At 43.9% G+C, this 25,392-nt stretch overlaps 1 protein-coding gene across 4 annotated transcripts in view; it reads right to left on the bottom strand.

The window, feature by feature from the left end:
• Positions 1 to 25,392, bottom strand: part of LOC119627094 (uncharacterized) — a 63,858-nt gene that overhangs the window by 24,972 nt on the left and 13,494 nt on the right. For 2 of the 4 annotated variants that reach the window (XM_073006875.1, XM_073006877.1), the window contains exons 4-15: positions 22,657 to 22,833; positions 19,278 to 19,342; positions 18,716 to 18,743; positions 13,960 to 14,027; positions 12,860 to 12,881; positions 10,083 to 10,174; positions 8,610 to 8,631; positions 5,546 to 5,625; positions 3,749 to 3,770; positions 1,005 to 1,105; positions 518 to 539; positions 174 to 215 (exon numbers count right to left, since the gene is read on the bottom strand). In XM_073006875.1, the coding sequence (XP_072862976.1) occupies positions 174 to 215; positions 518 to 539; positions 1,005 to 1,105; positions 3,749 to 3,770; positions 5,546 to 5,625; positions 8,610 to 8,631; positions 10,083 to 10,174; positions 12,860 to 12,881; positions 13,960 to 14,027; positions 18,716 to 18,743; positions 19,278 to 19,342; positions 22,657 to 22,666 (574 nt within the window). In that variant the 5' untranslated portion in view covers positions 22,667 to 22,833. The remainder of the gene's footprint in view (positions 1 to 173; positions 216 to 517; positions 540 to 1,004; positions 1,106 to 3,748; positions 3,771 to 5,545; positions 5,626 to 8,609; positions 8,632 to 10,082; positions 10,175 to 12,859; positions 12,882 to 13,959; positions 14,028 to 18,715; positions 18,744 to 19,277; positions 19,343 to 22,656; positions 22,834 to 25,392) is intronic. The other 2 variants (XM_073006876.1, XM_073006878.1) reach the window with 2 other exon arrangements.

Here is a 25,392-nt window from a genome sequence, read left to right as displayed (position 1 = left end):
TTACCATGACGCCAAGAAACTCTGAGAACAACAAGACAGACCTCACACATATTTCCATTTTCTTTCTGATTTCATACCCCCTCCTTCAGCCCCTCCTCCTAATCAGCAGGGATAACCTGGAGGCTCCTGGGAACCTTTTCCCACTGGGTTTTTCCTGGCGCGTAGTTCCCTACCTGGATGAGTCTCCTCGTCACTTATACTCTCCAGCGTCAAGTCTTTAGAAAGAAAAACACCAGGATAAGTCATTAGAGAGAGTGACTCGCCCACTCCTCCTACATTACCTGAAGTTGAATGATGGGCTATTCTCCCACCCCATGCTGCTTCATACGTGATCCCCTCATCTTTCTTCTGGGTTGACAAACCTTCCTACAGCTTCTTGGGCCAGAGTTCTATACTGGCAGAATCACTTTCACGAGAACCCCAATCCTGTTTCCCAGCAGGAACCCAGAATCAGATTTCTATACACCGAAGCTAGCAAGTTTTTCCCTCAGGAAGTGAGATATTTCATGGTACATACCGTTTTCTTTCCATGCTGTTCCCTGCAATTATATAAAAGAAAACATCGTGAGAATCAGATTCTGCTGTGCGCTTCACACAGATCTGTTATTCTCTGGACAACGATAAAAAAACCAGAAGGTGGTACAGCGATTGAGCCATAGGTCAAAGTCCCCAAAGACTACCACAGAGGATAGCTATAGAAAAACCAGACCTTTATTCACAGAATTTACCTTTAATTTTATATGCAAATGCACAATGCTTAATCCAAGGAGGAAAACTGGTGTGGAAAATGCCTCAGCATTCCAGTTGATAATGGATGCTGTCATTTAAAAGCACTCTACCACATATAAGGTGGGAAGACACTCCTACTGAATTCCAGCTCCACAAAGAGAATAGGGTACATAGTACATAATGTGCATTGCCAGATTTTCATATCAAAATTAACTGAGAAGTGAAGGAATCAGGAAAGCAACATTGCTGTAGAAGACCAAAAAAGGGGATCTTACATGGACATCATCATCATCATCATCACAATCAGCATCATCATCATCATCTTCATCTTTGTATCGTGGTGAGCATCTTAAAAACAAGCGGTCCTCAGGCCAAGCTGGAAGGACACAGAGGAAAGATCAGTTCATTGGTGGTTGGTGACTGTGAGTCACTCAGGGAGCTTTGCTGGATGTGGTGTATGGAGGTGGTTGATTAACAAGCATGGACTGAGTTGATGCTGGGCTATTCCCCTGAGTGGAACAGGGCAGAGAAGGGGAGCAGGAAAGACATGAGACATGGAGATCTTCACCTTGCACTAGAGGCATCAGGCAGCAACAGAGAAGAGTCAACCCAAAATGAAACTAAAATGCACGCTAAGGGTCAATGGAAGAGTGCCTTCCTCCCTCTCAAATGTTTTGAAACTCTTCTAAACAAACAGCATTTTCTTAACATATTCAAGACCCTATCAGTACACTAGGATCCAATTACGCTGGTACTACATTTAGCATCTGTTTAAAAAAATTGTTACTTGATTAAAAGCCTATTGTATTAATGAAATGGACTCAATTTTACCCAAATTACTCTATTCTATTAAGCACACACCCTTTTTCATAGAAATCATTTTAAAAATTAAATATTAATGTGCTACAATTAAAACTAGCCATGATTTCCTCTTTGTAAGTCTTCTTCTGGAACCAGGGTGTGTGCACAAAACCTATTGGGCCCCTGTGATCAGCGGCTTCAGCAGCTCTGTGTCACTCTCCCTGAGGAGGGTCCCTAAAGATCAGGCTTCATTCCAACAGGCCAACCTCACACAGCCTGCGCAACCTACACCAGGGAAGCTGAGAGTCGTGACTCTGAATACTTTCTGCCATGAGGGTAAGTTTCCAGGTTGAAATATACATTGTTTACTGAAATGAGGAAATGTATACCAATAGAAATGGATGAATTCAGGAAAAAATGTCCATGCATACAGGGGTGATTTTTTTGGTTAACTAGCTTATTAAAAAAAAAAAAAATTATTTGATGCCACTTAATTCAGATATACAAAATAGTGGTATAAAAAAATCACAAATTTGGCCGGGTGTGGGGTCTCATACCTGTTATTTCAGCACTTTGGGAGGCCAAGATAGACAGATCATGGGGTCAAGAGATTGAGATCATTCTAGCCAACATAGTAAATCCATGTCTCTACTAAAAATAAAAAAATTAGCTGGGGGTGATGGCACATGCCTGTAGTCCCAGCTACTAGGGAGCTAAGGCAGGAGTATCAGATGAACCTACAAGGTAGAGGTTGCAGTGAGTAGAGATCACGTCACTGCACCCTGTCTAATGACAGAGCAAGACTCCACCCAAAAAATATTTAAAAATCACAAATTTTTATTAGTCATGTTAAATCTACCTTATGAGTTGTCAACATAAAGATTCTAGAAAGTAAAGAAGGTGCAAAGAAGTTGAAAGGCATCCCGTATTCATGGATAGGAAGAGTAAACCTGACTAACACACAATACTACACAAGTGATCTACGGACTCACAAGTGCTATGAAACTGCTAACAGCCATCTGTGCAGAAATGGAAAAGATAATCCTAAGACTTTAAATAATTTATATATGCCTCAAATAACCATGGTAACTGAAAAAGAATAGTGTTAGAGGATGGACATTCATGAGAGTGAAATCTACAAAAAAAAAAGATAAATTCAGATAGTGTGCTCCTAGCTCGGTGGCACCCATAAGTATCACAGACATAGAATAGAGAGCCCAGAATTAAATGCATACATAAAGTCAGCTGATCTTCAACAAAGGTACCAAGAATACACAATGGGGAAAGGAAAGCCTCTTCCACAAATGATGGTAAAACTGCATATTCTCATTCAAATGAAGAAATGGAATGCTGACAGTGTGCTCAAGGTTGTGCTTCTCTCTCCATTTCCAAGATACTGAAGCTTCTGCAATGAACCCAGAGTGATTTTCATTCTGTCCTCTGCTCCCAGGGAGATGTCTTGATACCAGAGGTAAACAGTAAGGACAGACAAATGAATGTGCTGCCATGAAACCTAACAGTTCATATGGTGAGGATCCATTTCTCCTATGCATCTGGGCACACCACAGAAGAATTCTGTCTCTAGGATTAAGTAACTGCCTGTGACAGAACTGCATCCCAAACCAAAGGCTCTGACATTTTGCAGTGGCAGAGGCAGAAAAGAGCAGGTGTTCTCAGAAAAATCATCTTTAAATAATAAAGCAAGAAGAGGTGATTGAAAACACAGGATACTCAAAAGCTCATAAACATAGTACTTCTCACCATGATGACGTTAAACTCTGAAAAGAACAAACTCGGCGTATATTTACTTTTTCTAAACCCTCAGTCTCCCAAGCAGCAGGTATAACATGAAGGCTCCTGGAAACGCTGTTTTATTAGATCCCACCTGAAAGTCTTGTTACCTACCTGGAAAGGCATCCTCTTCCCTGCTGAGATTCTCCAGAATCCACTCTTTAGAACCACCAACATCAGGATAAGTCAGTTAGAGGTCCCTCACTTCTCCTACTCCAGGTGAAGACACACTGGCTCACACAAAATCTCCTGGTTGATGCACTGGGTTCACACACATTTCTACAGCCCCTCTGCTCATAGCTATACACTTGCAAAATCATTTGCTCTCACCAGACCCCCGATATTTTTTAACAGGAACCCAGATTAAGGTTTGTATATATTAAAGCCAGCAAACTTGTTTCTCAGAAAGTGAGTTCAAGTTACGTACCCTGTACACGTGATGGTAAAATCTGCAATGAGAAAAAAGAAGATGCTATGAGGATCAGATCAATTCTGCTGCACCCCTTACACAGACCTGTTAGTCTCTTGTTGACTTCAGAAAACTAGTTGTGAAACAGTGGTTGAATCAAGGGTCAAAGACCAAACATTCTAGCAGAGAGGACACCTGTGGAAAAGATAAGAGCTTTTCCCACAGAATTTATGTTTGATTGATTTAGATTGGTAAATGCACAAGGCCTAATCCAAGGAGAAAAACTGGTGTGGAGGAAAATGCCTCTGCATTACAGTTGATGATGGATGCTGTCCTTCAAAAACAACCTAGTGTGTCATGTATTAGATGAAAAGAAACTCCCATTGACCTCCACTCTCACAAAGAGAATTGTGTATGTTGTACATAATGTGCCTTGTCATATTTTTATATCAAAATTAATTGAAGGAAATCGTGAAGGAAATAATGTATACAGTGGTCCTTTTTTTTTTTTTTTTTGAGACGGAGTCTTGCCCTGTCACCCAGGCTGCAGTGCAGTGGCATGATCTCGGCTCACTGCAAGCTCCGCCTCCTGGGTTCTTGCCATTCTCCTGCCTCAGCCTACCGAGTAGCTGGGACTACAGGCGCCCGCCACCTCGCCCAGCTAATTTTTGTAGTTTTAGTAGAGACGGGGTTTCACCATGTTAGCCAGGATGGTCTCGATCTCCTGACCTCATGATCTGCCCGCCTCGGCCTCCCAAAGTGCTGGGATTACAGGCGTGAGCCACCGTGCCTGGCCACAGTGGTCCATTTTTAAGACAAAATACCTTGAACCTGTTTAGTTCAGCAAAGTACAGAAGAAATAGGATATACTAGGCTCCTGTTTGGAGAGGCAATGCCTGCATGTTCAGGGCCCACCTCCTCCCTACTTAGTTGCCCTCGCTTCAACCAAAGAAGATTAGTCTAAGATAAAAGTTCACTAGCCTACAAATTGCTCACTTTGTCTGTTCTTATCAGCCTGCCCAGCTACTTAGGTCGTACGTAAGTCAAATACTTGAAGAACCCTGAGCTGACTAGGATGGTAATGCATTGTGGGCTGCAAAAAAATGCAGTAAGACAACCCTAGAAAAATGTCTCAAGCCCCTCCACAACAATCAATAGGCAACACCCGGGAAGATTGTGACTCCATAGTACTCAGTCTATGAGGAACCAGGGGAGGGACCTGCACACTAGGGGATAAATTGCTTAGTGAAACTGTGCTGGGTGGGTCTGCCCATCAGACACCAGATCTGGCAACACTGTCACTAAAGGTCTCACTTTCGGCCAGCCATGAAGGCTCATGACTGTAATTCCAGCACTTCTGGAGGCTAAGGTGGGCTGATTACCTAAGGCTAGGAGTTTCAGACCAGCCTGGCTAACATGGTGAAACACCGTCTCTACTAAGAATGCAAAAATTAACTGGCATGGGGACACATGTCTGTAATCCCAGCTACTCAGAAGGTTGAGGCAGAAGAATTTACTGAGGCCAGAAGTTTGCACTCAGCCGACATTGCACCACTGCACTCCAGCCTGGCTAACTGAGCAAGATTCTATCTTAAAAAAAGAAAAAGAAAAAAAAAGAGAGAGAGAGAGATGAGAGAGAGAAAGAGAGAAAGAAAGAAAGAAAGAAAGAAAAAAGAAAAGAAAAGAAAAGAAAGAAAATTTCACTTTTGCTGTTTTTCAGCTCCCTGAGTCTATTCTTTGGGTTTGGACTGGTGAGTTTGTTTCTCACATCAGAAAACCAACATTTCCTTAAAAGACAAAGAAAGGTGATCTTACCTGGGTATCATCATCATCCTCATCATCATCATCATCACAATCACCATCTTCACTTCGTGGTGAGTTGTCCTCAGGAGAAGCTAGAAGGACACAGAGGAAAGATCAGTGCCCTGGGTGTTCGTGACTGTGAGTCACTCAGGGAGCTTTGCTGGATGTGGTGTATGCAGGTGGTTGATTAACAAGCATGGCCTGAGTTGATGCTGGGCTATTCTGCTGAGTAGAAGAGGGATGGCAGAGGAGGGGAGCAGAAAAGACACGAGACATGGAGGCCTTGGCCTTGTACTAGAGGCATCATGCAGAAATACAAAGAGTCAAGCCAAAATGCAACTAAAATGCACACTAATGGTCAATGGAAGAGTGCCTTCTTCCCTCTCAAATGTTTTAAAACTCTTCTAAACAAACAGTATTTTCTTAACATATTCAAGACCATGCCAGTACAGTAGGATCCACTTATGATGGTATTATATTTAGCATCTGTTTTAAAGGATTTATTACATAATTAAAAGCCTATTTTATTGATAAAATGGATTCAATTTTACCCAAATTATTCTATTAATCACACATTCTTTTTCATAAAGATCATTTTTTAAAATAAATATTAAAATGCTACAATTAAAAATAGTCATGATTTCCTCTTTGTAAGTCTTCTGGAACCAGGGTGTGTGAACAAAACCTATTGGGCCCCTGTGATCAGGGGCTTCAGCAGCTCTGTGTCACTCTCCCTGAGGAGAGTCCCTAAAGATCAGGCTTTATTCAAACAGGCCAAGTTCACAGACCCTGCTCTACCTGCACCAGTGAAGCTGAGAGATGTGACTGAACACTTTCTGCCATGAGGATAAGTTTCCAGGTTCAAAAATACATTAATTACTGAAATGAGGAAATGTATACCAACAGAAATGAACACATTCATGAAAAAATGTCCATGAGTACCGGGTGATTTTTGGTTAACTAGCTTATATAAATTTTTTTTTATTTGATGCCTAGTCATTCAGACATACAAAATATTGGTATAACAAATCACAAATTTGGCCAGGTGCGTTGGCTCATGCCTGTTATTGCAGCACCTTGGGAGGCCAAGGTGGGAAGATCATGAGGTCAAGAGATCGAGACCATCCTGGCCAATATGGTAAAACAACACCTCTGCTAAAAAAAAAAAAAAAAAAAAAAAATTAGCTGGGCACGGTGCCACATGCCTTTAGTCTCAGCTACTTGGAGGGTAAGGTAGGACAATCACTTGAACCTGGGAGAGGGAGGTGGCTGTGAGCAGGCAGCACATCACTGCACCCGCAGTATGGTGACAGAGTGAGATTCCATCTCAAAAAGAAAAAAAAAAAATCACAAACTTATATTAGTCATGCTAAATCCAACTTATTAGCTGTCAACATAAAGATTCTAGAAAGTAAAGAAGATACAAAGAAGTTGAAAGGCATCCCATATTCATGGATAGGAAGACTAAACATGACTAACCACAATACTACACAAATCATCTACAGACTAACAACAACTGCTATCAAACTTGTAACAGCCATCTGTGCAGAAATGGAAAAGATAATCCTAAGACTTTAATGAATTTTTATGTGTCTCAAATAACCATGGTAACGCTGAAAAAGAATACTCTTAGAGGACACACATTCATGAGATTGAAATCTACAGAAAAGGAAAAAACAGAGAAATTCAGACAGCATGCTTCTAGCATGGGGGCACCCATAAGTATCATAGATATAGAATCGAGAGCCCAGAATTAAATGCACACATACAGAGTCAGCTGATCTTCAACAAAGATGCCAAGAATACACAACGGGGAAAGGAAAGCCTCTTCTACAAATGATGGTAAGAACTGCATATTCTTATTCAAATGAAGAAATGGAATGCTGACAGTGTGCTCAAGGTTATGCTTCTCCCTCCATTTCCAAGACACTGGAGCTTTTGCAGTGAGCCCAGAGTGACTTTTCATTCTGTCCTCCCTGCCCAGGGAGATGTCTTGATACCAGAGGTAAACAGCAAAGACAGACAAATGAACGTGTTGCCATGAAACCTAACAGTTCATAAGGTGAGGATCCATTTCTCTTATGCATCTGGGCACACCGCAGAAGAATTCTGTCTCCAGGATTAACCAACTGCCTGTGACAGAACTGCATCCCAAACCAAAGGTTCTGACATTTTGCAGTGGCAGAGGCAGAAAAGAGCAGGTGTTCTCAGGAAGATCATCTTTAAATAATAAAAAAGAGGTGATTGAAAACACAGGATACTCAAAAACCCATAAACACAGTACTTCTCACCATGATGACATTAAACTCTGAAAATAACAAACTCAGCTTATATTTACTTTTTCTTTTTCTCTTTCTAAACCCTCCCTAAGCCTCCTAAGCAGCAGGTATAACCTAAAGGTTGTTGGAAACGCTGTTTTATTAGATCCCATCTGAAATCTTGTTGCCTACATGGAAAGGCATCCTCTTCCCTGCTGAGATTCTCCAGAATCCACTCTTTTTTTTTTTTTTTTGAGATGAAGTCTCACTCTGTCACCCAAGCTGGAGTGCAGTGGCGCGATCTCAGCTCACTGCAAGCTCTGCCTCCCGTGTTCACGGCATTCTCCTGCCTTGGCCTCCCAAGTGGCTGGGACTACAGGCACTTGCCACCACGCCTGGCTAAATTTTGTATATTTAGTAGAGATGGGATTTCACCGTGTTAGCCAGGATGGTCTCGATCTCCTGACCTCACGATCCGCCTACCTCGGCCTCTCAAGGTGCTGGGATTACAGGCGTGAGCCACTGCGCCAGGCCCAGAATCCACTCTTTAGACCCACCAACATCAGGATAAGTCAGTGAGAGAGCTGCACTCACTTCTCTGACTCCAGGTGAAGAATCACTGGCTCACACAAAATCTCCTGGTTGGTCCTCTGGGTTCACACACATTTCCACAGCCCTCTGCTCATAACTATACACTTACAAAATCATTTGCTGTCACCAGACCCCCAATTTTTTAAACAGGAACCCAGATTAAGGTTTCTATATACTAAAGCCATCAAATTTGTTTCTCAGAAAGTGAGTTAGTTGAAGGTACGTACCCTGGACACGTGATGGTAAAATCTGCAACGAGACAAAAGAAGATGCTATGAGGATCAGATCAATTCTGCTGCACCCCTTTACACAGATCTGTTAGTCTCTTGATGACTTCAGAAAACTAGTTGTGAAACAGTTGTTGAGTCAAAGTCAAAGACAAAACATTCTAGCTGAGAGGATACATGTGGAAAAGACAAGAGTTGTTCCCACCAGAATTTATGTTTGAGGTTGATTTAGATTGGTAAATGCACAAGGTCTAATCCAAGGAGAAAAACTGGTGTGGAGGAAAATGCCTCTGCATTACAGCTGATGATGGATGCTGTCCTTCAAAACCATCCTAGTGTGTCATGTATTAGATGAAAAGAAACTCAGACTGAACTCCACTCTCACAAAGAGAATCGTATATGTTGTACATAATGTGCCTTGTCACATTTTTATGTCAAAATTAATTGAGAAAGAAAGAAATCAGGTGAAAGAAATATGTATACAGTGATCTATTTTTAACACAAAGTACATTGAACCAGTTGAGGTCAACAAAGTACAGAAGAAATAGCATATGCCAGGCTCCTGCTTGGATGGGCAATGCCTGCTTGTTTGGTGCTCCCCTCTCCTCCCCAGTTAGTTACCCTCACTTCAACCAAAGAAGTTTAGTCTAAGATGAAGGTGTACTAGGCTGAAAAATAGCTCATTTTGTCTGTTCTTATCAGCCTGCCCAGCTCCTTAGGTCATAAGTCAAATACTTGAAGAGACCCTGAGCTGACTAGGTTGGCAATGCATTGTGGGCTTCAACAAAATGCAGTAAGACAACCCTAGAAAAATACCTAAAGCCCCTCCCCAACTATCAATAGGCAACACCTGGGAAGACTGTGACCCCACAGTACTCAGCCTATGAGGAACCAGGGGACGGGCCTTCACACTAGAGCATTGCTTGTTGAAACTGTGCTGGGTGTGTCTGCCCATCAGACACCAGCTCTTGCAATACTGTCATTGAAAATCTCACTTTCGGCCAGGCAGGGTGGCTCACGCCTGTAATCCCAGCACTTCAGGGGGCCGAGGTGCATGGATTACCTGAGGTCAGGAGTTTGAGACCACCCTGGCCAACAGGGTGAAACTTTGTCTCTGCTAAGAATACAAAAATTAGCTGGGCATGGAGATACATGCCTGTAATCCCAGCTACTCGGGAAGCTGAGGCAGGAGAATTGATTGAGGCCAGGAGATGGAGGTTGCAGTGAGCCAAGATCGCACCACTGCACTCCAGCTTGGCTAACTGAGCGAGAAGAAAGAAAAGGAGAAAGCAAGCAAGCAAGAAAGAGAGAGAGAGAAGAAAGGATAAGGAAGGAAAGGAAAGGAAAAGGAAAGGAAAAATCTCACTTTTGCTGTTTTTCAGCTCCCTGAGTCTATTCTTTGGGTTTTGACTGCTGAGTTTATTTCTCAAATCAGAAAACCAACATTTCCTTAGATGACAAAGGTGGTCTTACCTGGGCGGCATCATAATCATCATCATCGTCACCGCCATCATAATCTTCACTCCGTGGTAGAGTTACTAAACTCAGGTTGTCCTCTGGAGAAGCTGGAAGGACACAGAGGAAAAATCAGTGCCCTGGGTGTTTGTGACTGTGAGTCACTCAGGGAGCTTTGCTGGATGTGGTGTATGGAGGTGGTTGATTAACAAGCATGGACTGAGTTGACGCTGGGCTATTCCCCTGAGTGGAAGAGGGATGTTAGAGGAGGGGAGCAGGAAAGACATGAGACATGAAGGCCTTGGCCTTGTACTAGAGGCATCAGGCAGCAACACAAAAGAGTCAACCCCAAATGGAACTAAAGCACACACTGAGGGTCAATGGAAGAGTGCCTTCCTTCCTCTCAAATGTTTTGAAACTCTTCTAAACAAACAGCATTTTCTTAATGTATTCAAGACCCTGTCAGTACAGTAGGATCCAATTACGCTGGTACTACATTTAGCATATGTTTTAAAGGATTTATTACTTGATTAAAAGCCTATTTGATTAGTAAAATGGACTCAATTTCACCCAAATTACTCTATTGTATTAACCACACATTCTTTTTCATAGAGAACATTTTTAAAATTAAATATTAAAATGTTACAATTAAAAACAGTCATGATTTCCTCTTTGTAAGTCTTCTGGAACCATCGTGTGTGCACACACCCGAAAGGGCCCCTGTGATCGGGGCTTCAGCAGGTCCTGTGTCACTCTCCCTGAGGAGATTCCTTAGGGATCAGGCTTCATTCAAACAGGATAAACTCACAGACCCTGCTGTAAGTATACCAGTGAAGCTGAGAGACATGACTCTGAACACTTTCTGCCACAAGGATAAGCTTCCCGGTTCAAATATACATTATCTACTGAAATGAGGAAAATGTATAACAATAGAAATGTACACATTCATGAAAAAAATGTCCATGAGTACAGGTGTGATTTTTCCGTTAAGTAGCTTACATAAAATTTTTTTATTTGATGCCTATTCAGACATACAAAATATTGGTATAAAAAAATCACAAATTTGGCCAGGTGTGGAGGCTCATGCCTATATTGCCAGCACTTTGGGAGGCCGAGGTGGGCAGATCACTAGGTCAGGAGATCGAGACAACCCTGGCCAATGTTATAAAACCGTGTCTCTAATAAAAACTTAAAAATTAGCTGGGCATGGTGCCTCGTGCCTATAGTCCCAGCTACTCAGCAGGCTAAGGCAAGAGAATCACTTGAACCTGGGGCCACAGGTTGCAGTGAGCGGACAGCATGTTGCTACACCCCAATGTGGTGACAGAGTGAGACTCTGTCTCAAAAAAATAATAATGAAAAATAAATCACAAATTTATGTCAGTCATGTTAAACCTAACTTATCAGCTATCAACATAAAGATTCTAGAAAGTAAAGAAGGTACAAATAAGTTGAAAGGCATCTCATATTCATGGATAGAACGACCAAACCTGACTAACACACAATACTACACAAATCATCTACAGACGCACAACAATTACTATCAAACTGGTAACAGCCATCTGTGCAGAAATGGAAAAGATAATCCTAAGACTTTAATGAATTTTTATGTGCCTCAAATAACCATGGTAACATTGAAAAAGAATAGTGTTGGAGGAAGCACATTCATGAGATTGAAATCTACAAAAAACAGAGAAATTCAGACAACATGCTTCTAGCATGGGGGCACCCATAAGTATCACAGATATAGAATAGAGAGCTCAGAATTAAATGCACACACAGAGTCAGCTGATCTTCAACAGAGGTGCCAAGAATACACAATGGGGAAAGGAAAGCCTCTTCCACAACTGATGGTAAAACTGCATATTCTCATTCAAATGAAGAAATGGAATGCTGACAATGTGCTCAAGGTTGTGCTTTCCCCTTCATTTCCAAGACACTGGAGCTTTTGCAATGAACCCAGAGTGATTTTTCATTCTGTCCTCTGTGCCTAGGGAGATGTCTATCAAGACATACCAGAGGTAAACAGCAAGGACAGACAAATGAATGTGCTGCCATGAAACCCAACAGTTCATAAGGTGAGAATTCATTTCTCCTATGCATCTGGGCAGACCGTGAAAGAATACTGTCTCCAGGATTAAGTAACTGCCTGTGACAGAACTGTGTCCCAAACCAAAAGTTCTGACATTTTGCAGTGGCTGGGGCAGAAAAGAGCAGTTGTTCTCAGAAAGTTCATCTTTAAATAATAGAGAAGAGGTGATCAAAAACACAGGATACTCAATAGTCCATAAACATAGTACTCCTCACCATGATGACATTAAACTCTGAAAAGAAAAAACTCTGCTTATATTTACTTTTTCATTTTCTCTTTCTACACCCTCCTCAGCCTCCTAAGCAACAGGTATAACCTAAAGTTCCTGGAAATGCTGTTTTATTAGATCCCACCTGATGTCTTGTTGCCTACCTGGAAAGGCATCCTCTTCCCTGCTGAGATTCTCCAGAATCCACTCTTTAGACCCACCAACATCAGGATAAGTCAGTGAGAGCTGCACTCACTTCTCCTACTCCAGGTGAAGACACACTGGCTCACAGAAAATCTCCTGGTTGGTCCTTGGGTTCACACACATTTCTACAGCCCCTCTGGTGATAGTTATACATTGCAAAATCATTTGCTCTCACCAAACCCCCAATATTAAGGTCTGGTGAGAGCAAATATAGAAACCCAGACTCAGGTTTCTATATATTAAAGCCAGGAAGTTTGTTTCTCAGAAAGTGAGTTAGTTGAAGGTACGTACCCTGGACATGTGATGGTAAAATCTGCAACAAGACAAAAGAAGATGCTATGAGGATCAGATCAATTCTGCTGTACCCCTTACACAGATCTGTTAGTCTGTTGATGACTTCAGAAAACTAGCTGTGAAACAATGGTTGAGTCAAAGGTCAAAGACCAAACATTCTAGCATAGAGGACACCTGTGGAAAAAACAAGAGCTTTTCCCACAGAATTTATGTTTGATTGATTTAGATTGGTAAATGTACAAGGCCTAATCCAAAGAGAAAAACTACCGTGGAGGAAAATGCTTCTGCATTACAGTTGATGATGGATGTTGCCCTTCAAAAACACCCTAGCATGTCATGTATTACATGAGAAGACACTCCCACTGAACTCCGTCCCAACAAGGACTATTGTGTATGTTGTACTTTATGTTCCTCATCATATGCTTATGTCAAAGTTAATTGAGAATGAAAGAAATCAGGTGAAGGAAATAAAGTATACAGTGGTCCATATTTAAAACAAAGTGCCTTGAACCTGTTTAGGTCAGCAAAGCACAGAAGAAATAGGATATGCCAGGCTCCGGCTTGGATGGGCAAGGCCTGCTTGTTGGGCCCCCCTCCTCCCCACTTAGTTCCCATCACTTGAACAAAGTTTAGTCAAAGTTGAAATTTTACTAGCCTGCAAAATAGCTCGCTTTGTCTGTTCTTATCAGTCTGCCCAGCTACTTAGGTCATAAGTCAAACACTTGAAGAACCCCTGAGCTGACTAGGATGGCAATGCATTGTGCGCTGCAACAAAATGCAGTAAGACAACCCTAAATAAAAAATACCTAAAGCTCCTAACCAACAATCAATATGCGACATCTGGGAAGATTATGACCCCATAGTACTCAGCCTACGAGGAACAAGGAGACAGTCCTGCACACTAGGGGATAAATTGCTTGTTGAAATTGTTCTGGGTGTGTCTGCCCATCTGACACCCAATCTTGCAAGGCCATCAAAATTCTCACTTTCTCTGTTCTGCAGGCCTCTGAGTTCATTCTTTGGGTGTGAATGGGTGAGTTTGTTTCTCACATCAGGAAACCAACATTTCCTTAGAAGACAAGGAAAGAAGGTCTTACCTGGGCATAATCATTGTCTTCCTCACTTGGTGATAGAGATTTTAAACTCAGGCTGTCCTCAGGGAAACCTAAAAGGACACAGAGTTAATGTCAGTGCCCTGGTGGTTGGAGACTGTGAGTCCCTCAGAGAGCTTTGCTGGATGCGGCATATGGAGTGTGGGACTGAAGATTCTGAGACTATCTCAGAGAAACAACTATGGTCAAGTAGTGAGCATGAGGGAGTCTCACCAGATACCTCACATCTTAGTCAGTGCCTGGACCTAATAAGACTCTTGCATTCCCAAGTCCCAGAAGATATTAACCAATCAAAAATCAAGGCTTCGATGTTTGCTGTGACATAGACAAGACAAACCGGTCTTCTGGAAAGTAACCATTAAACACCAGAGCAAGAAAAAAAAAAAAAAGGTTACAAACACAGCACACAAAGCCCACGGACACAAATTGTCTCACCTCTATCTTATTAAAATACAAAAGGAACAAATCAGACTTCTACACATATTTCCTTTGATTCTGACTTCCTCACCCTTTTCCTAGGTTCCAAAATAACAAGTGTCACCCAACTGCTCCCAGAGATCCTCCTAGAGTATCATTCTCCACCCGCAGGTCTGCCTCATTGCAGCTGCCCTCATGGACGGTGTCCATTGGCCAATCTTTAGAGACAAAAACTCCACAAGAAGTTATTCCAGAGAGCAACTCGCTGACCCTTCTACTCCAGGTGAGGCCACACTGGGTTACACGAGATCACTCTGCCCTTCCCTCAGTGTTGTCAGACTCTCCCTGGGCTCTGTGGCATCAGAGGTCTCTAGAAAGGCATTGCTCACACTTGTCAGCCTTCAAGTGAGAAACAGGAACTGAAGGAACCACGTTTCAACTTTTTCCTTCGACTGGCCCATTATAGGTCTCACCTCCAATCTCATAGCCCTGAGATTCCCACTTTGATGTGTACGCTTTGACTTAGGGGAGTCCAACAATCGGCCCCTCAGCCAGGCTCACAGCAGATGTGAAAGAGCATTCTGCGGGGATGGAAATCTCTCCGCTGCATGAACAGAAAGCTGCTGGGCCATTGCATGGTGGCTGTTGTGATGAGGTTCTGATTTTTTTTTTTTCAAGATGGAGTTTCACTCTTGCTGCCCAGGCCAGAGTAAAATGGCATGATCTTGGTTCACTGCCACCTCTGCCTCCTGGATTCAGGCAATTCTCCTGCCTCAGTCTCCTGAGTAGCTGGGATTACAAGCGTGCACCACCACACCTGGCTAATTTTTGCATTTTTAGTAGAAACGGGGTTTCACCATGTTGGCCAGGCTGGTCTCGAACTCCTAACCTCAGGTGATCCACCCTCCCTGGCCTCCCAAAGTGCTGAAATTACAGGTGTGAGCCACCACGCCTGGCCCTGAACTTTTAATTGTAAATATTTAAATGTATTTATGAGGAGGCACATGTATGTCTGAGAACATTAGACGGCACAGGAGATCCAGACATGAGGAAGACATGACTCCCCTCCCCTAGTGTTTTCTAGCGAAACAGTTTGCAGCTCTGCTCCTACCATACATTTATGGTTACTTTCTGGGCATCTACACAAGGGCCAGTCACTGTGTAGGCCTGGGGATATGACAACAATGAGGACAACATCCAGGTCCAGAAGGATTCCAGCAGGTGGTGCGCATGGACACGGGAAGAGCGTGGCCCTGCACACCCTGTCTAGACAGGATCAGAGGAGCAGGAGCCGAGGGGCAGGGGCACCTCACTGTCCTCAGGAGCTCAACCTCATCTCCAGGGACCCTGACTCAGAAGCTGGGGCAGGCTCCAGGGTTGGTGTAGGGCTCAACAGGCTGGACAGACTGAGAAGGGAACATTTCCACACGTGCGCTAGATCCCAGCCCAGGGCTGACCTAGAACTCATCCCAGGGATGGGTTCACTACAGTGCCCATGGGGCCTAACATGTTCTCCCCAGGACTGAACTCTGGGGTAAGGACTAATGAGGAAGACACAGTCACTGCCCTGGCAGGAAACACCTATAGCCAGGGTTCCTCTATCCACCCTGTGGGAAGATACAATGCAGATAGAGTTTGACACTGAAGATTCCAAACCTTCTATAAAATAAGTGGAAACTGATGTGTTCTGGATTCCACAGAAGAGTTGCAAGGATAAGCTGGACTCTGGAATCAGTCCTCATCCCTTTGCTGAGCTCCTGGTGCACTGGAACTCGTGTCCCTCCTCACCTCCCCTGCTACTCGGGAGTGCTGCAGCTACAGACCCAGTGCTAGGGGCTCTGTCCAGTTGAAACACATGTCAGCCAGGCATGGTGGCTCACGCGTGTAATCCCACCACTCTGGGAGGCTGAGGTGTGTGGGTCATCTGATGTCAGGAATTCGAGACCATCCTGGCCAACATGGAGAAACCTCGACTATACTACAAATATAAAAACTAGCTGGGTGTGGTGGTGCATGCCTCTAATTCCAGCTACTCAGCAGGCTGAGGCGGGAGAATCACCTGAACCTGGGAGGTGGAAGTTGCAAAGAGCTGAGATCGTGCCACTGCACTCCAGCCAGGGTGACAGACTCCATCTCAAAACAAACAAAACAAAACAAAACACACACATTTCTGGGCCAGACAACCCTTGGTCAACAGTGTCTCCTCAAGGACCATTCCTCAAGTGGCTTCCAGAAGAGGGGAAAAAGAAAAACTCATCTGTCCCAGCCCCAGGAAGATGAGGCCTGGGGCCTGTCTGTGTCTATCCTGACCCTGAAGTCCATCCCTGCTGACTTGTGTCCTGTCTGCTCCATGTCATAAAAGTGGGGACCTGATTCTTGTTCTGCCTCCTCACCAATTTCTGCTGGTGTCACTGTCATCATCGCACCAAGAGATGGAGAAGACAAGAGAAAGCAATGAAACTCCATTCTTCAGGCATTTAGGATGAAGTCCACACCATGCTTTCGGCAGACAGGAGGCCAGGTCCTGCTCACTCCTACTCAGAAGGGGTCTCAGAGATATGAGTACTAATCCTGTGATATTTCTCCTCTGCTCTTCCCTTTCTTTTTTCCTTTTTTCTTTTCTTTTTTTTTTTTTTTTTTTTTTTTTTTTTTGAGATGGAGTCTCGCTCAGTCACCCAGGCTGGAGTACAGTGGGTCGATATCGGCTCATTTAAACTCATGACCTCAGGCGATCCACTGCCTCAGCCTCCCAAAGTGCTGGGATTACAGGCATGAGCCACCATGCCCAGCCATGGATTGGAGCATTTCTAAGGCCTGAGGTAGTCCTGTTATTAAATACAATGCAATATCTTCCTGATCCTTCCCTGCTTTGACCAAGTGCTGAGGAATGAGCCCGGCACTAACAGATGTTGACCTGCACTGTTCTACATGATCCCTTACACTTCTCAGCATCTGTGAGCTGACCAGAAGCCTGTGGGCTTTCTATGTGTATTTCACAGTAATGTCCATGCTGTGGTGAACGTTTGTGAACAAACGTCTGTTGTTCCCTGTACCTTTTGCTACCCAGGGTTATGTGACCACTGGAGCCCCATTTGATGATGGGCAAAGTTTGGCAGCTTATAGGCCACACAGTTCCAGGGGCACACACAGGTGCTGGAACTCCCTGGTGTGGGGTCCTGTCACCAAGCCTGAGTGATGACACAGGTGAGTCATACAGACCATCAACATTGGGACCCATTTCTGGGTTCACTTTTGCCTCCTCCATTCAGGAGGTCAGAATCTGGGTTCACTCCTTTCTGCACTCTCTCCAGCTAAGGAGTAGGGATATTAAACTGACCTTCAGGTACAGCTGGGGTGAGGGAGGAAAGAGGTCATTTATGTAAAGTGTATGGTGGTGCTGACGTTTCTCTTCCTTTTTATTAGAAGACATGACTCGGGAGGCTGAGGTGAGAGGACCGCATAGGCCAGGAATTCAAGAAAAGTGACACTTGTACTGTGCTGGGCATGTGGGGCCACATTTTTGGGGGAAAACACACATTTACAAACACACTCACACTCACTACACATGGATTCACCCCTAGCTACCTCCCAACCCTCCTGCACACAAACCCACACCATCTAAATGATATGGCTGTTTCCAGGGACTGTAGTGGATGATCACAGTTCTTCACTGAGCCATCTGTTTCTCACACTACACTCCAGGTCCTCACTCTTATCAGGAACCAGAAGCCAGGCAGGCTCTCCAGACAAAAACAGGCAAGAGAGTCCCCCGCGACCCATCACTTAGATTTGTCATCAGCAAGGGAGTGGTCTTAGACTATGAATGGTGTTAGAGAGGAGAACAACACACACTAGGGTCTGTCGGGATGGGGAAAGGAGAGCATCTGCATACACAGATAATACATGCAGGGCTTAATACCTAGTTGACAGGTGCAGCAAACCACCATGGCACACTTTTACCTGTGTAACAAACCTGTACATCCTGCACATGTATCTCAGAACTTAAAAAAAAAAAAAAGAACCAAAAAAAAAGAAGAAGAAGAAATAGCCACAGTAGGCAAATCTACTGCAGTAGAAAGTAGATGAGTGGCTTCCTACGGCCAGAGGTATAGGGAGGTTGGGGAAAAGAGAGGAGTAACTACTAAGGGATATGAGGTTTATTTGAGGGGGAATGAAAAGGTTCTAAAATGAGATTGTAACAATGGTTGCACAACCCTGGAAATATAGTAAAAACACTGAATCACCCACTTGAAATGAGTGAATTGTTTTGCATGTTAACTATGTCTCAATAAAGCTTTTTATAATAATAAAAAATAATACTTACAGTAGGAATTTTGGGCTGTATAGTTCATCTGCAATAGGAGAAAGAAAATGCCATAAGGAGCCGATCATGCTGGGTCCCATTTGTACAGGTCTTTTATTCACTTGGTGACATTAGAAAACCACATGTCAAACAGTAATCAAGTCACTGGCCCCCAGGTAAAGCATAGAAAATGCTTGTGGAAAAGGCAATGGGTTTTCATGGAATATTTGCAAGTCCAAGTTGGCTGGCAAATACAAAATTATTTTGCAAGAAGAAAAAGTTGCTACTAAGAAATAAGCTCACTACCAGACAGTTTGTAGGTGATGCTGTCGTTTTTCACTGTCATCGTCAATCAGGCCTCAGTTGGTCATAAACTCAAATGGCTGGTCGCTAGAGCCCACAACCAACTGAGGCTTGATTGACAATGGCAATCAAAGATGTATTCGCTTGATATTCCCCCCAAGAAAATTGTCTTAGTCATCTGTTATGTACATGGTCAGATTTTTATATCTTCATTTCATTAATAAGGGAAGAAGCCTCAGAAAAAGAACATTTCTCTTCCAGATGAAGGAATGCATCTTACCATGTCAGGTAACATCTTATTTTCCAGAATATCAAGGTCACACTCCTCCAGGTCTGGAACACAAACTAGGAGAACATACGAGTGACAGTCAGTGCTGAGGAATCCCACAAGGAGCCTTGGGGGATGTGAACCGGGGCTGGAGTGTATGGAGGTGGGTGGTTGACAAGCATGGACTGAGCTGCTGCTGGACCATTCTTCTTGGCGTGGAAGGAAGGCAAAGGGGAGAAACAGAAAGAAACGAAAGAGCCTGGCTTTCTAGCTAGGGCAGCCTAACCAATGTGAAATATTCGTGTTAAAAAAAATGGTTACTACAGAAAGTCACTGTATGGTTCAGTGAGACTGTGTCATCACACCTCCTGCCCATTTGAAGGTCCAGGCCAATCCCCTCATTTTTCAAAATGTTACAAGACCATTTAATTCTCTGGATTTACATATCCTGCTACTACATTTATCATCTATCCTGTTTTACTTTTTAAATGGGGTGAAACATACATATTATTTTAGTTATTTAGTGTACGTTTCAGTGAAATTGAATTCAGTGAGCTACATTCATGATGCGGTGTCAATAATGAGAAAATCTAGATTCATAATCTAAACTTAAAAAACAATGATTGAGGCCGGGCGCGGTGGCTCAAGCCTGTAATCCCAAGCACTTTGGGAGGCCGAGACGGGTGGATCACAAGGTCAAGAGATCGAGACCATCCTGGCTAACACGGTGAAACCCCGTCTCTACTAAAAAATACAAAAAACTAGCCGGGCAAGGTGGCGGGCGCCTGTAGTCCCAGCTACTCGGGAGGCTGAGGCAGGAGAATGGCGTAAACCCGGGAGGTGGAGCTTGCAGTGAACTGAGATCCCGGCCACTGCACTCCAACCTGGGCAGCAGAGCGAGACTCCGTCTCAAAAAAAAAAAAAAAAAAAAACAATGATTGCAGAAATCAATGGAATAGAAAACAGGAAATCATCTGAGGAAAAAAGCCAGTTCTTTGGAAACATCAGTAACATTGATAAACCTCTACCTTGGCTACCCATAGATGAAAGAAAGATGTTACAATGTACTAATAGTATCAATTGAAGAGGAGTTAAATCAAACAATAATAAAGGAATATTCTGAACACATCTATGCCCACGATTTGATCCATTAGATGAAATGAGCTAACTCCTTTTTATCTATTTTAGAAGACCAAAAGTCTTCTGGGGAAAAATAGATCATTCGAATAGGCCTATATTTATTTTAAAAATGGAATCAATAATTAATAATCTTTTGAAAAAAGGAAAAACCAAAAAAGTATATTCATATGGTTTCACTGGAAAAAAAAAATTCTACCAAAATTCTTCTTCTTTTTTTTTTTTTTTTTACAACACAGTCTTGCTCTGTCACCAAGCTGGAGTGCAGTGGTGTGATCTTGGTTCACTGCAACCTCTGAGTCCCTGGTTCAAGCAATTCTCCTGCCTCAGCCTCCCAAGTAGCTGGGATTACACGCCCTGCTAGTTTTTGCATTTTTAGTAGAGCCGGGGTCTCACCATGTTGGCCAGAATGGTCTTGATCTCCTGACCTCGTGATCTCCCTGCCTCAGCTTCCCAAAGTGCTGGGATTACAGGCATGAGCCACCGTGCCCAGCCCCAAAATTCTTACAAAGAAAAACCTGGTCTTATCATATAAGCAAGTAATCACAATCCTAAGTATTCCTTTAGTTACATTTTAAAAATTATGTTTCCACACTTTTACACTGTTGGTGGGACTGTAAACTAGTTCAACCATTGTGGAAAACAGTGTGGCGATTCCTCAAGGATCTAGAACTAGAAATACCATTTGACCCAGCCATCTCATTACTGGGTATATACCCAAAGGATTACAAATCATGCTGCTATAAAGACACATGCACACGTATGTTTATTGCAGCACTATTCACAATAGCAAAGACTTGGAATCAACCCAAATGTCCATCACTGACAGACTAGATTAAGAAAATGTAGCACATATACACCATGGAATACTATGCAGCCATAAAAAAGGATGAATGTGTGTCCTTTGTAGGAACATGGATGAAGCTGGAAACCATCATTCTCAGCAAACTATCACAAGAACAGAAAACCAAACACCGCATGTTCTCACTCATAGGTGGGAATTGAACAATGAGATCACTTGGACACAGGAAGGGGAACATCACACACTGGGGCCTATTGTGGGGAGTGGACAAGGTGGAGGGATAGCATTAGGAGATATACCTAATGTAAATGATGAGTTAATGGGTACAGCACACCAACATGGCACATGTAAACATATGTAACAAACCTGCACATGTTGTGCACATGTACCCTAGAACTTAAAGTATAACAATAAAAATAAATAAATAAAAATTATGTTTCCAAACAAGACACAGCAAGGTTTTTAATAGCTATATTCATAATTGCCCAAACTGAAGGCAAATATCTAAACATTTGAGGTGTCCTTTACTATTAAAAGTGAACTGAGCCTGGGCAACATGGTGAAACCCCATCTCGACAAAAAAAAAAAATAGAAAAATTAGCTTGACATGATGCCTTAGTGCCAGTTACTTGGGAGCCTGAGGTGGGGGGAACACCTGAACCTGAGGAGGTCAGGGTTGCAGTGAGCTGTGATTGCACCAATGCACTCTTGGATGACAAAGTGAGGCCTTGTCTCAAAAAAAATAAAACAATAATTTTGAATTTTGAATTTAAGAAATCTCTGGCCAGGCGTGGTGGCTCACGCGTGTAATCCCAGCACTTTGGATGGCCAAGGCAAGTGGATCACGAGGTCTGGAGATAGAGACCATCCTGGCTAACATGGTGAAACCCGCCGGTACTAAAAATACAAAAAATTAGGCAGGTGAGGTGACACGCACCTGTAGTCCTAGCTACTCAGGAGGCTGAGGCAGGAGAATCGCTTGAACCCAGGAGGCAGAGGTGGCAGTGAGCCAAGATCACGTCACTGCACTCCAGCCTGGGCAACAGAGTGAGACTCCATCTAAAACAAACAAATTCAAATATTTGGGACTGAATTATCCCAATTATTAGCTACCTAAAGGGATGGGAGAAAAGAAACAATCTGGCCCTTACCTGTTCCTTCATTTAGGTACGAAACCAGCTGGATAAGCAAGGCTGGAGAATGGGATGGGGACTCCAAAACTGGGGTATTTGAATTTTCATTGAGAAAAGGAAGAGACTAGATCAAAAAAGCCTCAGTATCTAAGACAAGAGGCAGAGCCAACCTTTGTTCCCCATGCCCAGACCTGGGAAAGGTGGCTATGGGCAGGAGGGAGCTGGCAGCTGAGGATGTCTCTGGGGATGAGGGTATGGGAAGGGGGTGAGGGTGGCCAGAGGTGTGCCAGAGAGTAAATGGAACCCATGGCTTTTTTACCTGTGGGCATCTTTTGGTTGCTGATGTGCTGCAGGTCGTGGCCCTCCGTGGCTCCCACATCCAGCTTGCCAGGCTCTACAGTAGTGGATTCTGATTTTGTAGCAGCCACAGCCTCATAAAAATCAAATTCATAAGGGGATGCTGCCTTTGCCCTGTGCCAGCCACAGGTGGAACTGACTTTGGGGCACACACAACAGGTCAATATATTCCCCATGGGATATCTACAGCCTCTCCACTCGTGCCTGAGCCTTTGATGAAACTGAAACGGTGCTGCCCGAGCAGCCACACTACTGAGGCTGGCACAGCACTTGTAGAAGCAGCTTGACTCTAGGCAGATCTGGGGCCTCAGCCCTTAATTTGCCACTACCTCCCCAACTTAGTTTGGGTCTATGAGGTCGGGGATCTGCTGTTTTACTTCAAAAAGAAACACACGACAAGCACCGGGAGGCACAAAAACTGCTGGGACACAGCACAGTCGGAGCTCCTCCTCCTCCTCCTCCTAGCTACCGACTGAGGGCTGCTGGCCCTGGCTGATGCCTATAACCCACAAAGCTTCCTATGTCACCTGGTTACCAGGAAACAGCCAGGCCAGGCTAGTGACTCACAATGTCCAGCCCCACAGCCCCACCCAAGGCCTCACAATGCCCATCCCTGCTGCTGCCCACCTTGTGGCCACCCTGCCCCTCTGTGCTGACTGCACTACTCAGGCTTTTATTCACCCTGGGCTGCCTGAGCTTTCCAGTCCTGAGAAAAGTGCAGGGGGGTTGTTATTAGAAGTTACACTTGGCAAAAAACTCAATGTAAAACCCTGGTACAGCCAGGCACAGTGGCTCACGCCTGTAATCCTAGTACTTTGGGAGGCTGTGGGGGGTGGTGGACTCACCGAGGTCAGGAGTTCGAGAACAGCCTGGCCAACATGGTGAAACCCCATCTCTACTAAAAATACAAAACATTAGCTCTATGTGGAACCCCATCTCTACTAAAAATACAAAATGTTAGCTCTGCATGGTGGCGGGCATCTGTACTCCCAGCTACTCGGGAAGCTGAGGCAGGAGAATTGCTTGAATCCAGGAAGTGGAGGTTGCACAGTGAGCCAAGATCACGCCCTTGCACTCCAGCCTGGGTGGCAAGGGTGAAACTGTCTTGAAAAGAAAAGAAAAGAAAAGAAAAGAAAAGAAAGAAAGGGAGAGAGGAAGGAAGGGAGGAAGGGAGGAAGGGAGGAAGGGAGGAAGGAAGGAAGCCCCAGTTACTAAAGTCAGTTCCACCAGCATTTCTGTTTTTCAGAGTCTGACAGCTTTCATTTGCTCACCAAATGTAGTTATATGCAAATTGTTGAATGCTTTTCTAACTAAATGCTTCTCTCCTGTCCTACAAGTGTTAGTTCTTGTCTGCAACTTGATCATAGCTACCCCCAGGGCCCTGGTCCCACTCTCAATAGAGAGTCATGGCTGTGTATCCTGAATGAAAGCCTGGGACACATCACACTTTCCCCTCCTGGTCTATAAAATAGGGACGGAACACATCCTTCCCAGTTCTGTAATGCTAGGACCTACCAACTCCCTTTTCTCCCTCTGTTTCTTCTTTCCATGGCAGGGGTATTCAGATATTTCTTTTATTTACTTATTTATTTATTCTTTCAGATGGAGTGTCACTCTGTTGACCAGGTTTGAGTGCAGTGGAACGATCTCGGCTCACTGCAACCTCCACCTCCCAGGTTCAAGCGATTCTCCAGCCTCAGCCTCCCGAGTAGCTGGGACTACAGGCACACACCACCACATCTGGCTAATATTTGTATTTTTAGTAGAGATGAGGGTTTCACCATGTTGGTCAGGCTGGTCTTGAACTCCTTACCTGAGGTGATCCGTCCGCCTCGGCCTCCCAAAGTGCTGGGATTACAGGCGTGAGCCATCACACCTGGCCTCAGATATTTCTTTCACTAACAAATCATAAAGCCTTATCTTCTTATACAAAATTGAGAACCCCACAGTGGGGTACCATTATCCTCATTGGATAAGGATGAACAGTCAACATCTGGCAAGCATTATGTGCCTGACAGTGCTGCAACTGTGGCATACTCATTTAACCCTCAGAAACAGTCCCATTGTACACATTTTACAGCGTAAATCTAGATGGAAAAATCAAGTAACTTCCCCAAGGTCCCACAACTGCTCAATGTGGGGCCAAAATGTAATCCTGGAGAATCTTGATCCCCACAAGATGATCGCGATTATCAGAAGGTAAAGGTAGAAGTCAAGCATGGAGGGGGAGTGACATTGTAGATTAGTATATTTTAAGAAAAACGGCCAGGCACAGTGGCTCACAGCTGTAATCTTAGCACATTGGGAGGCCCAGGCAGGTGGGTCACCTGAGGTCAGGAGTTTGAGACCAGCCAGGGCAAACTGGCAAAACTCCATCTCTACTAAAAATACAAAATTAGCTGGGCATGGTGGCACATGCCTGTAATCCCAGCTACTCAGGAGGCTGAGGCAGGAGAATCACTTGAACCCAGGAGGCAGAGGTTGCAGTGAGCTCAGCTCACATCACTGCACTCCAGCCTGGGCAACAGAGTGAGACTCCATCTCAAAAACAAAACAAAACAAAACAAAACACAATGTTTTTTATGTGGATTTTAAAATTCCTCCCCTTCATTCAACATTAAGTCCCTTCTAAGGGTAAGGCACTGCATGGGCCTGAAACAGTCCCAGCACTCAGTGACTTCAGGCAGATGAGCAAACA

The sequence above is a fragment of the Chlorocebus sabaeus genome, chromosome 19, assembly GCF_047675955.1.
Source record: "Chlorocebus sabaeus isolate Y175 chromosome 19, mChlSab1.0.hap1, whole genome shotgun sequence".
NCBI classification, from domain to species: Eukaryota; Metazoa; Chordata; class Mammalia; order Primates; family Cercopithecidae; genus Chlorocebus; species Chlorocebus sabaeus.
Note: the sequence above shows the minus strand (reverse complement) of the source record. Positions and strands in the feature narration are given on the sequence as shown.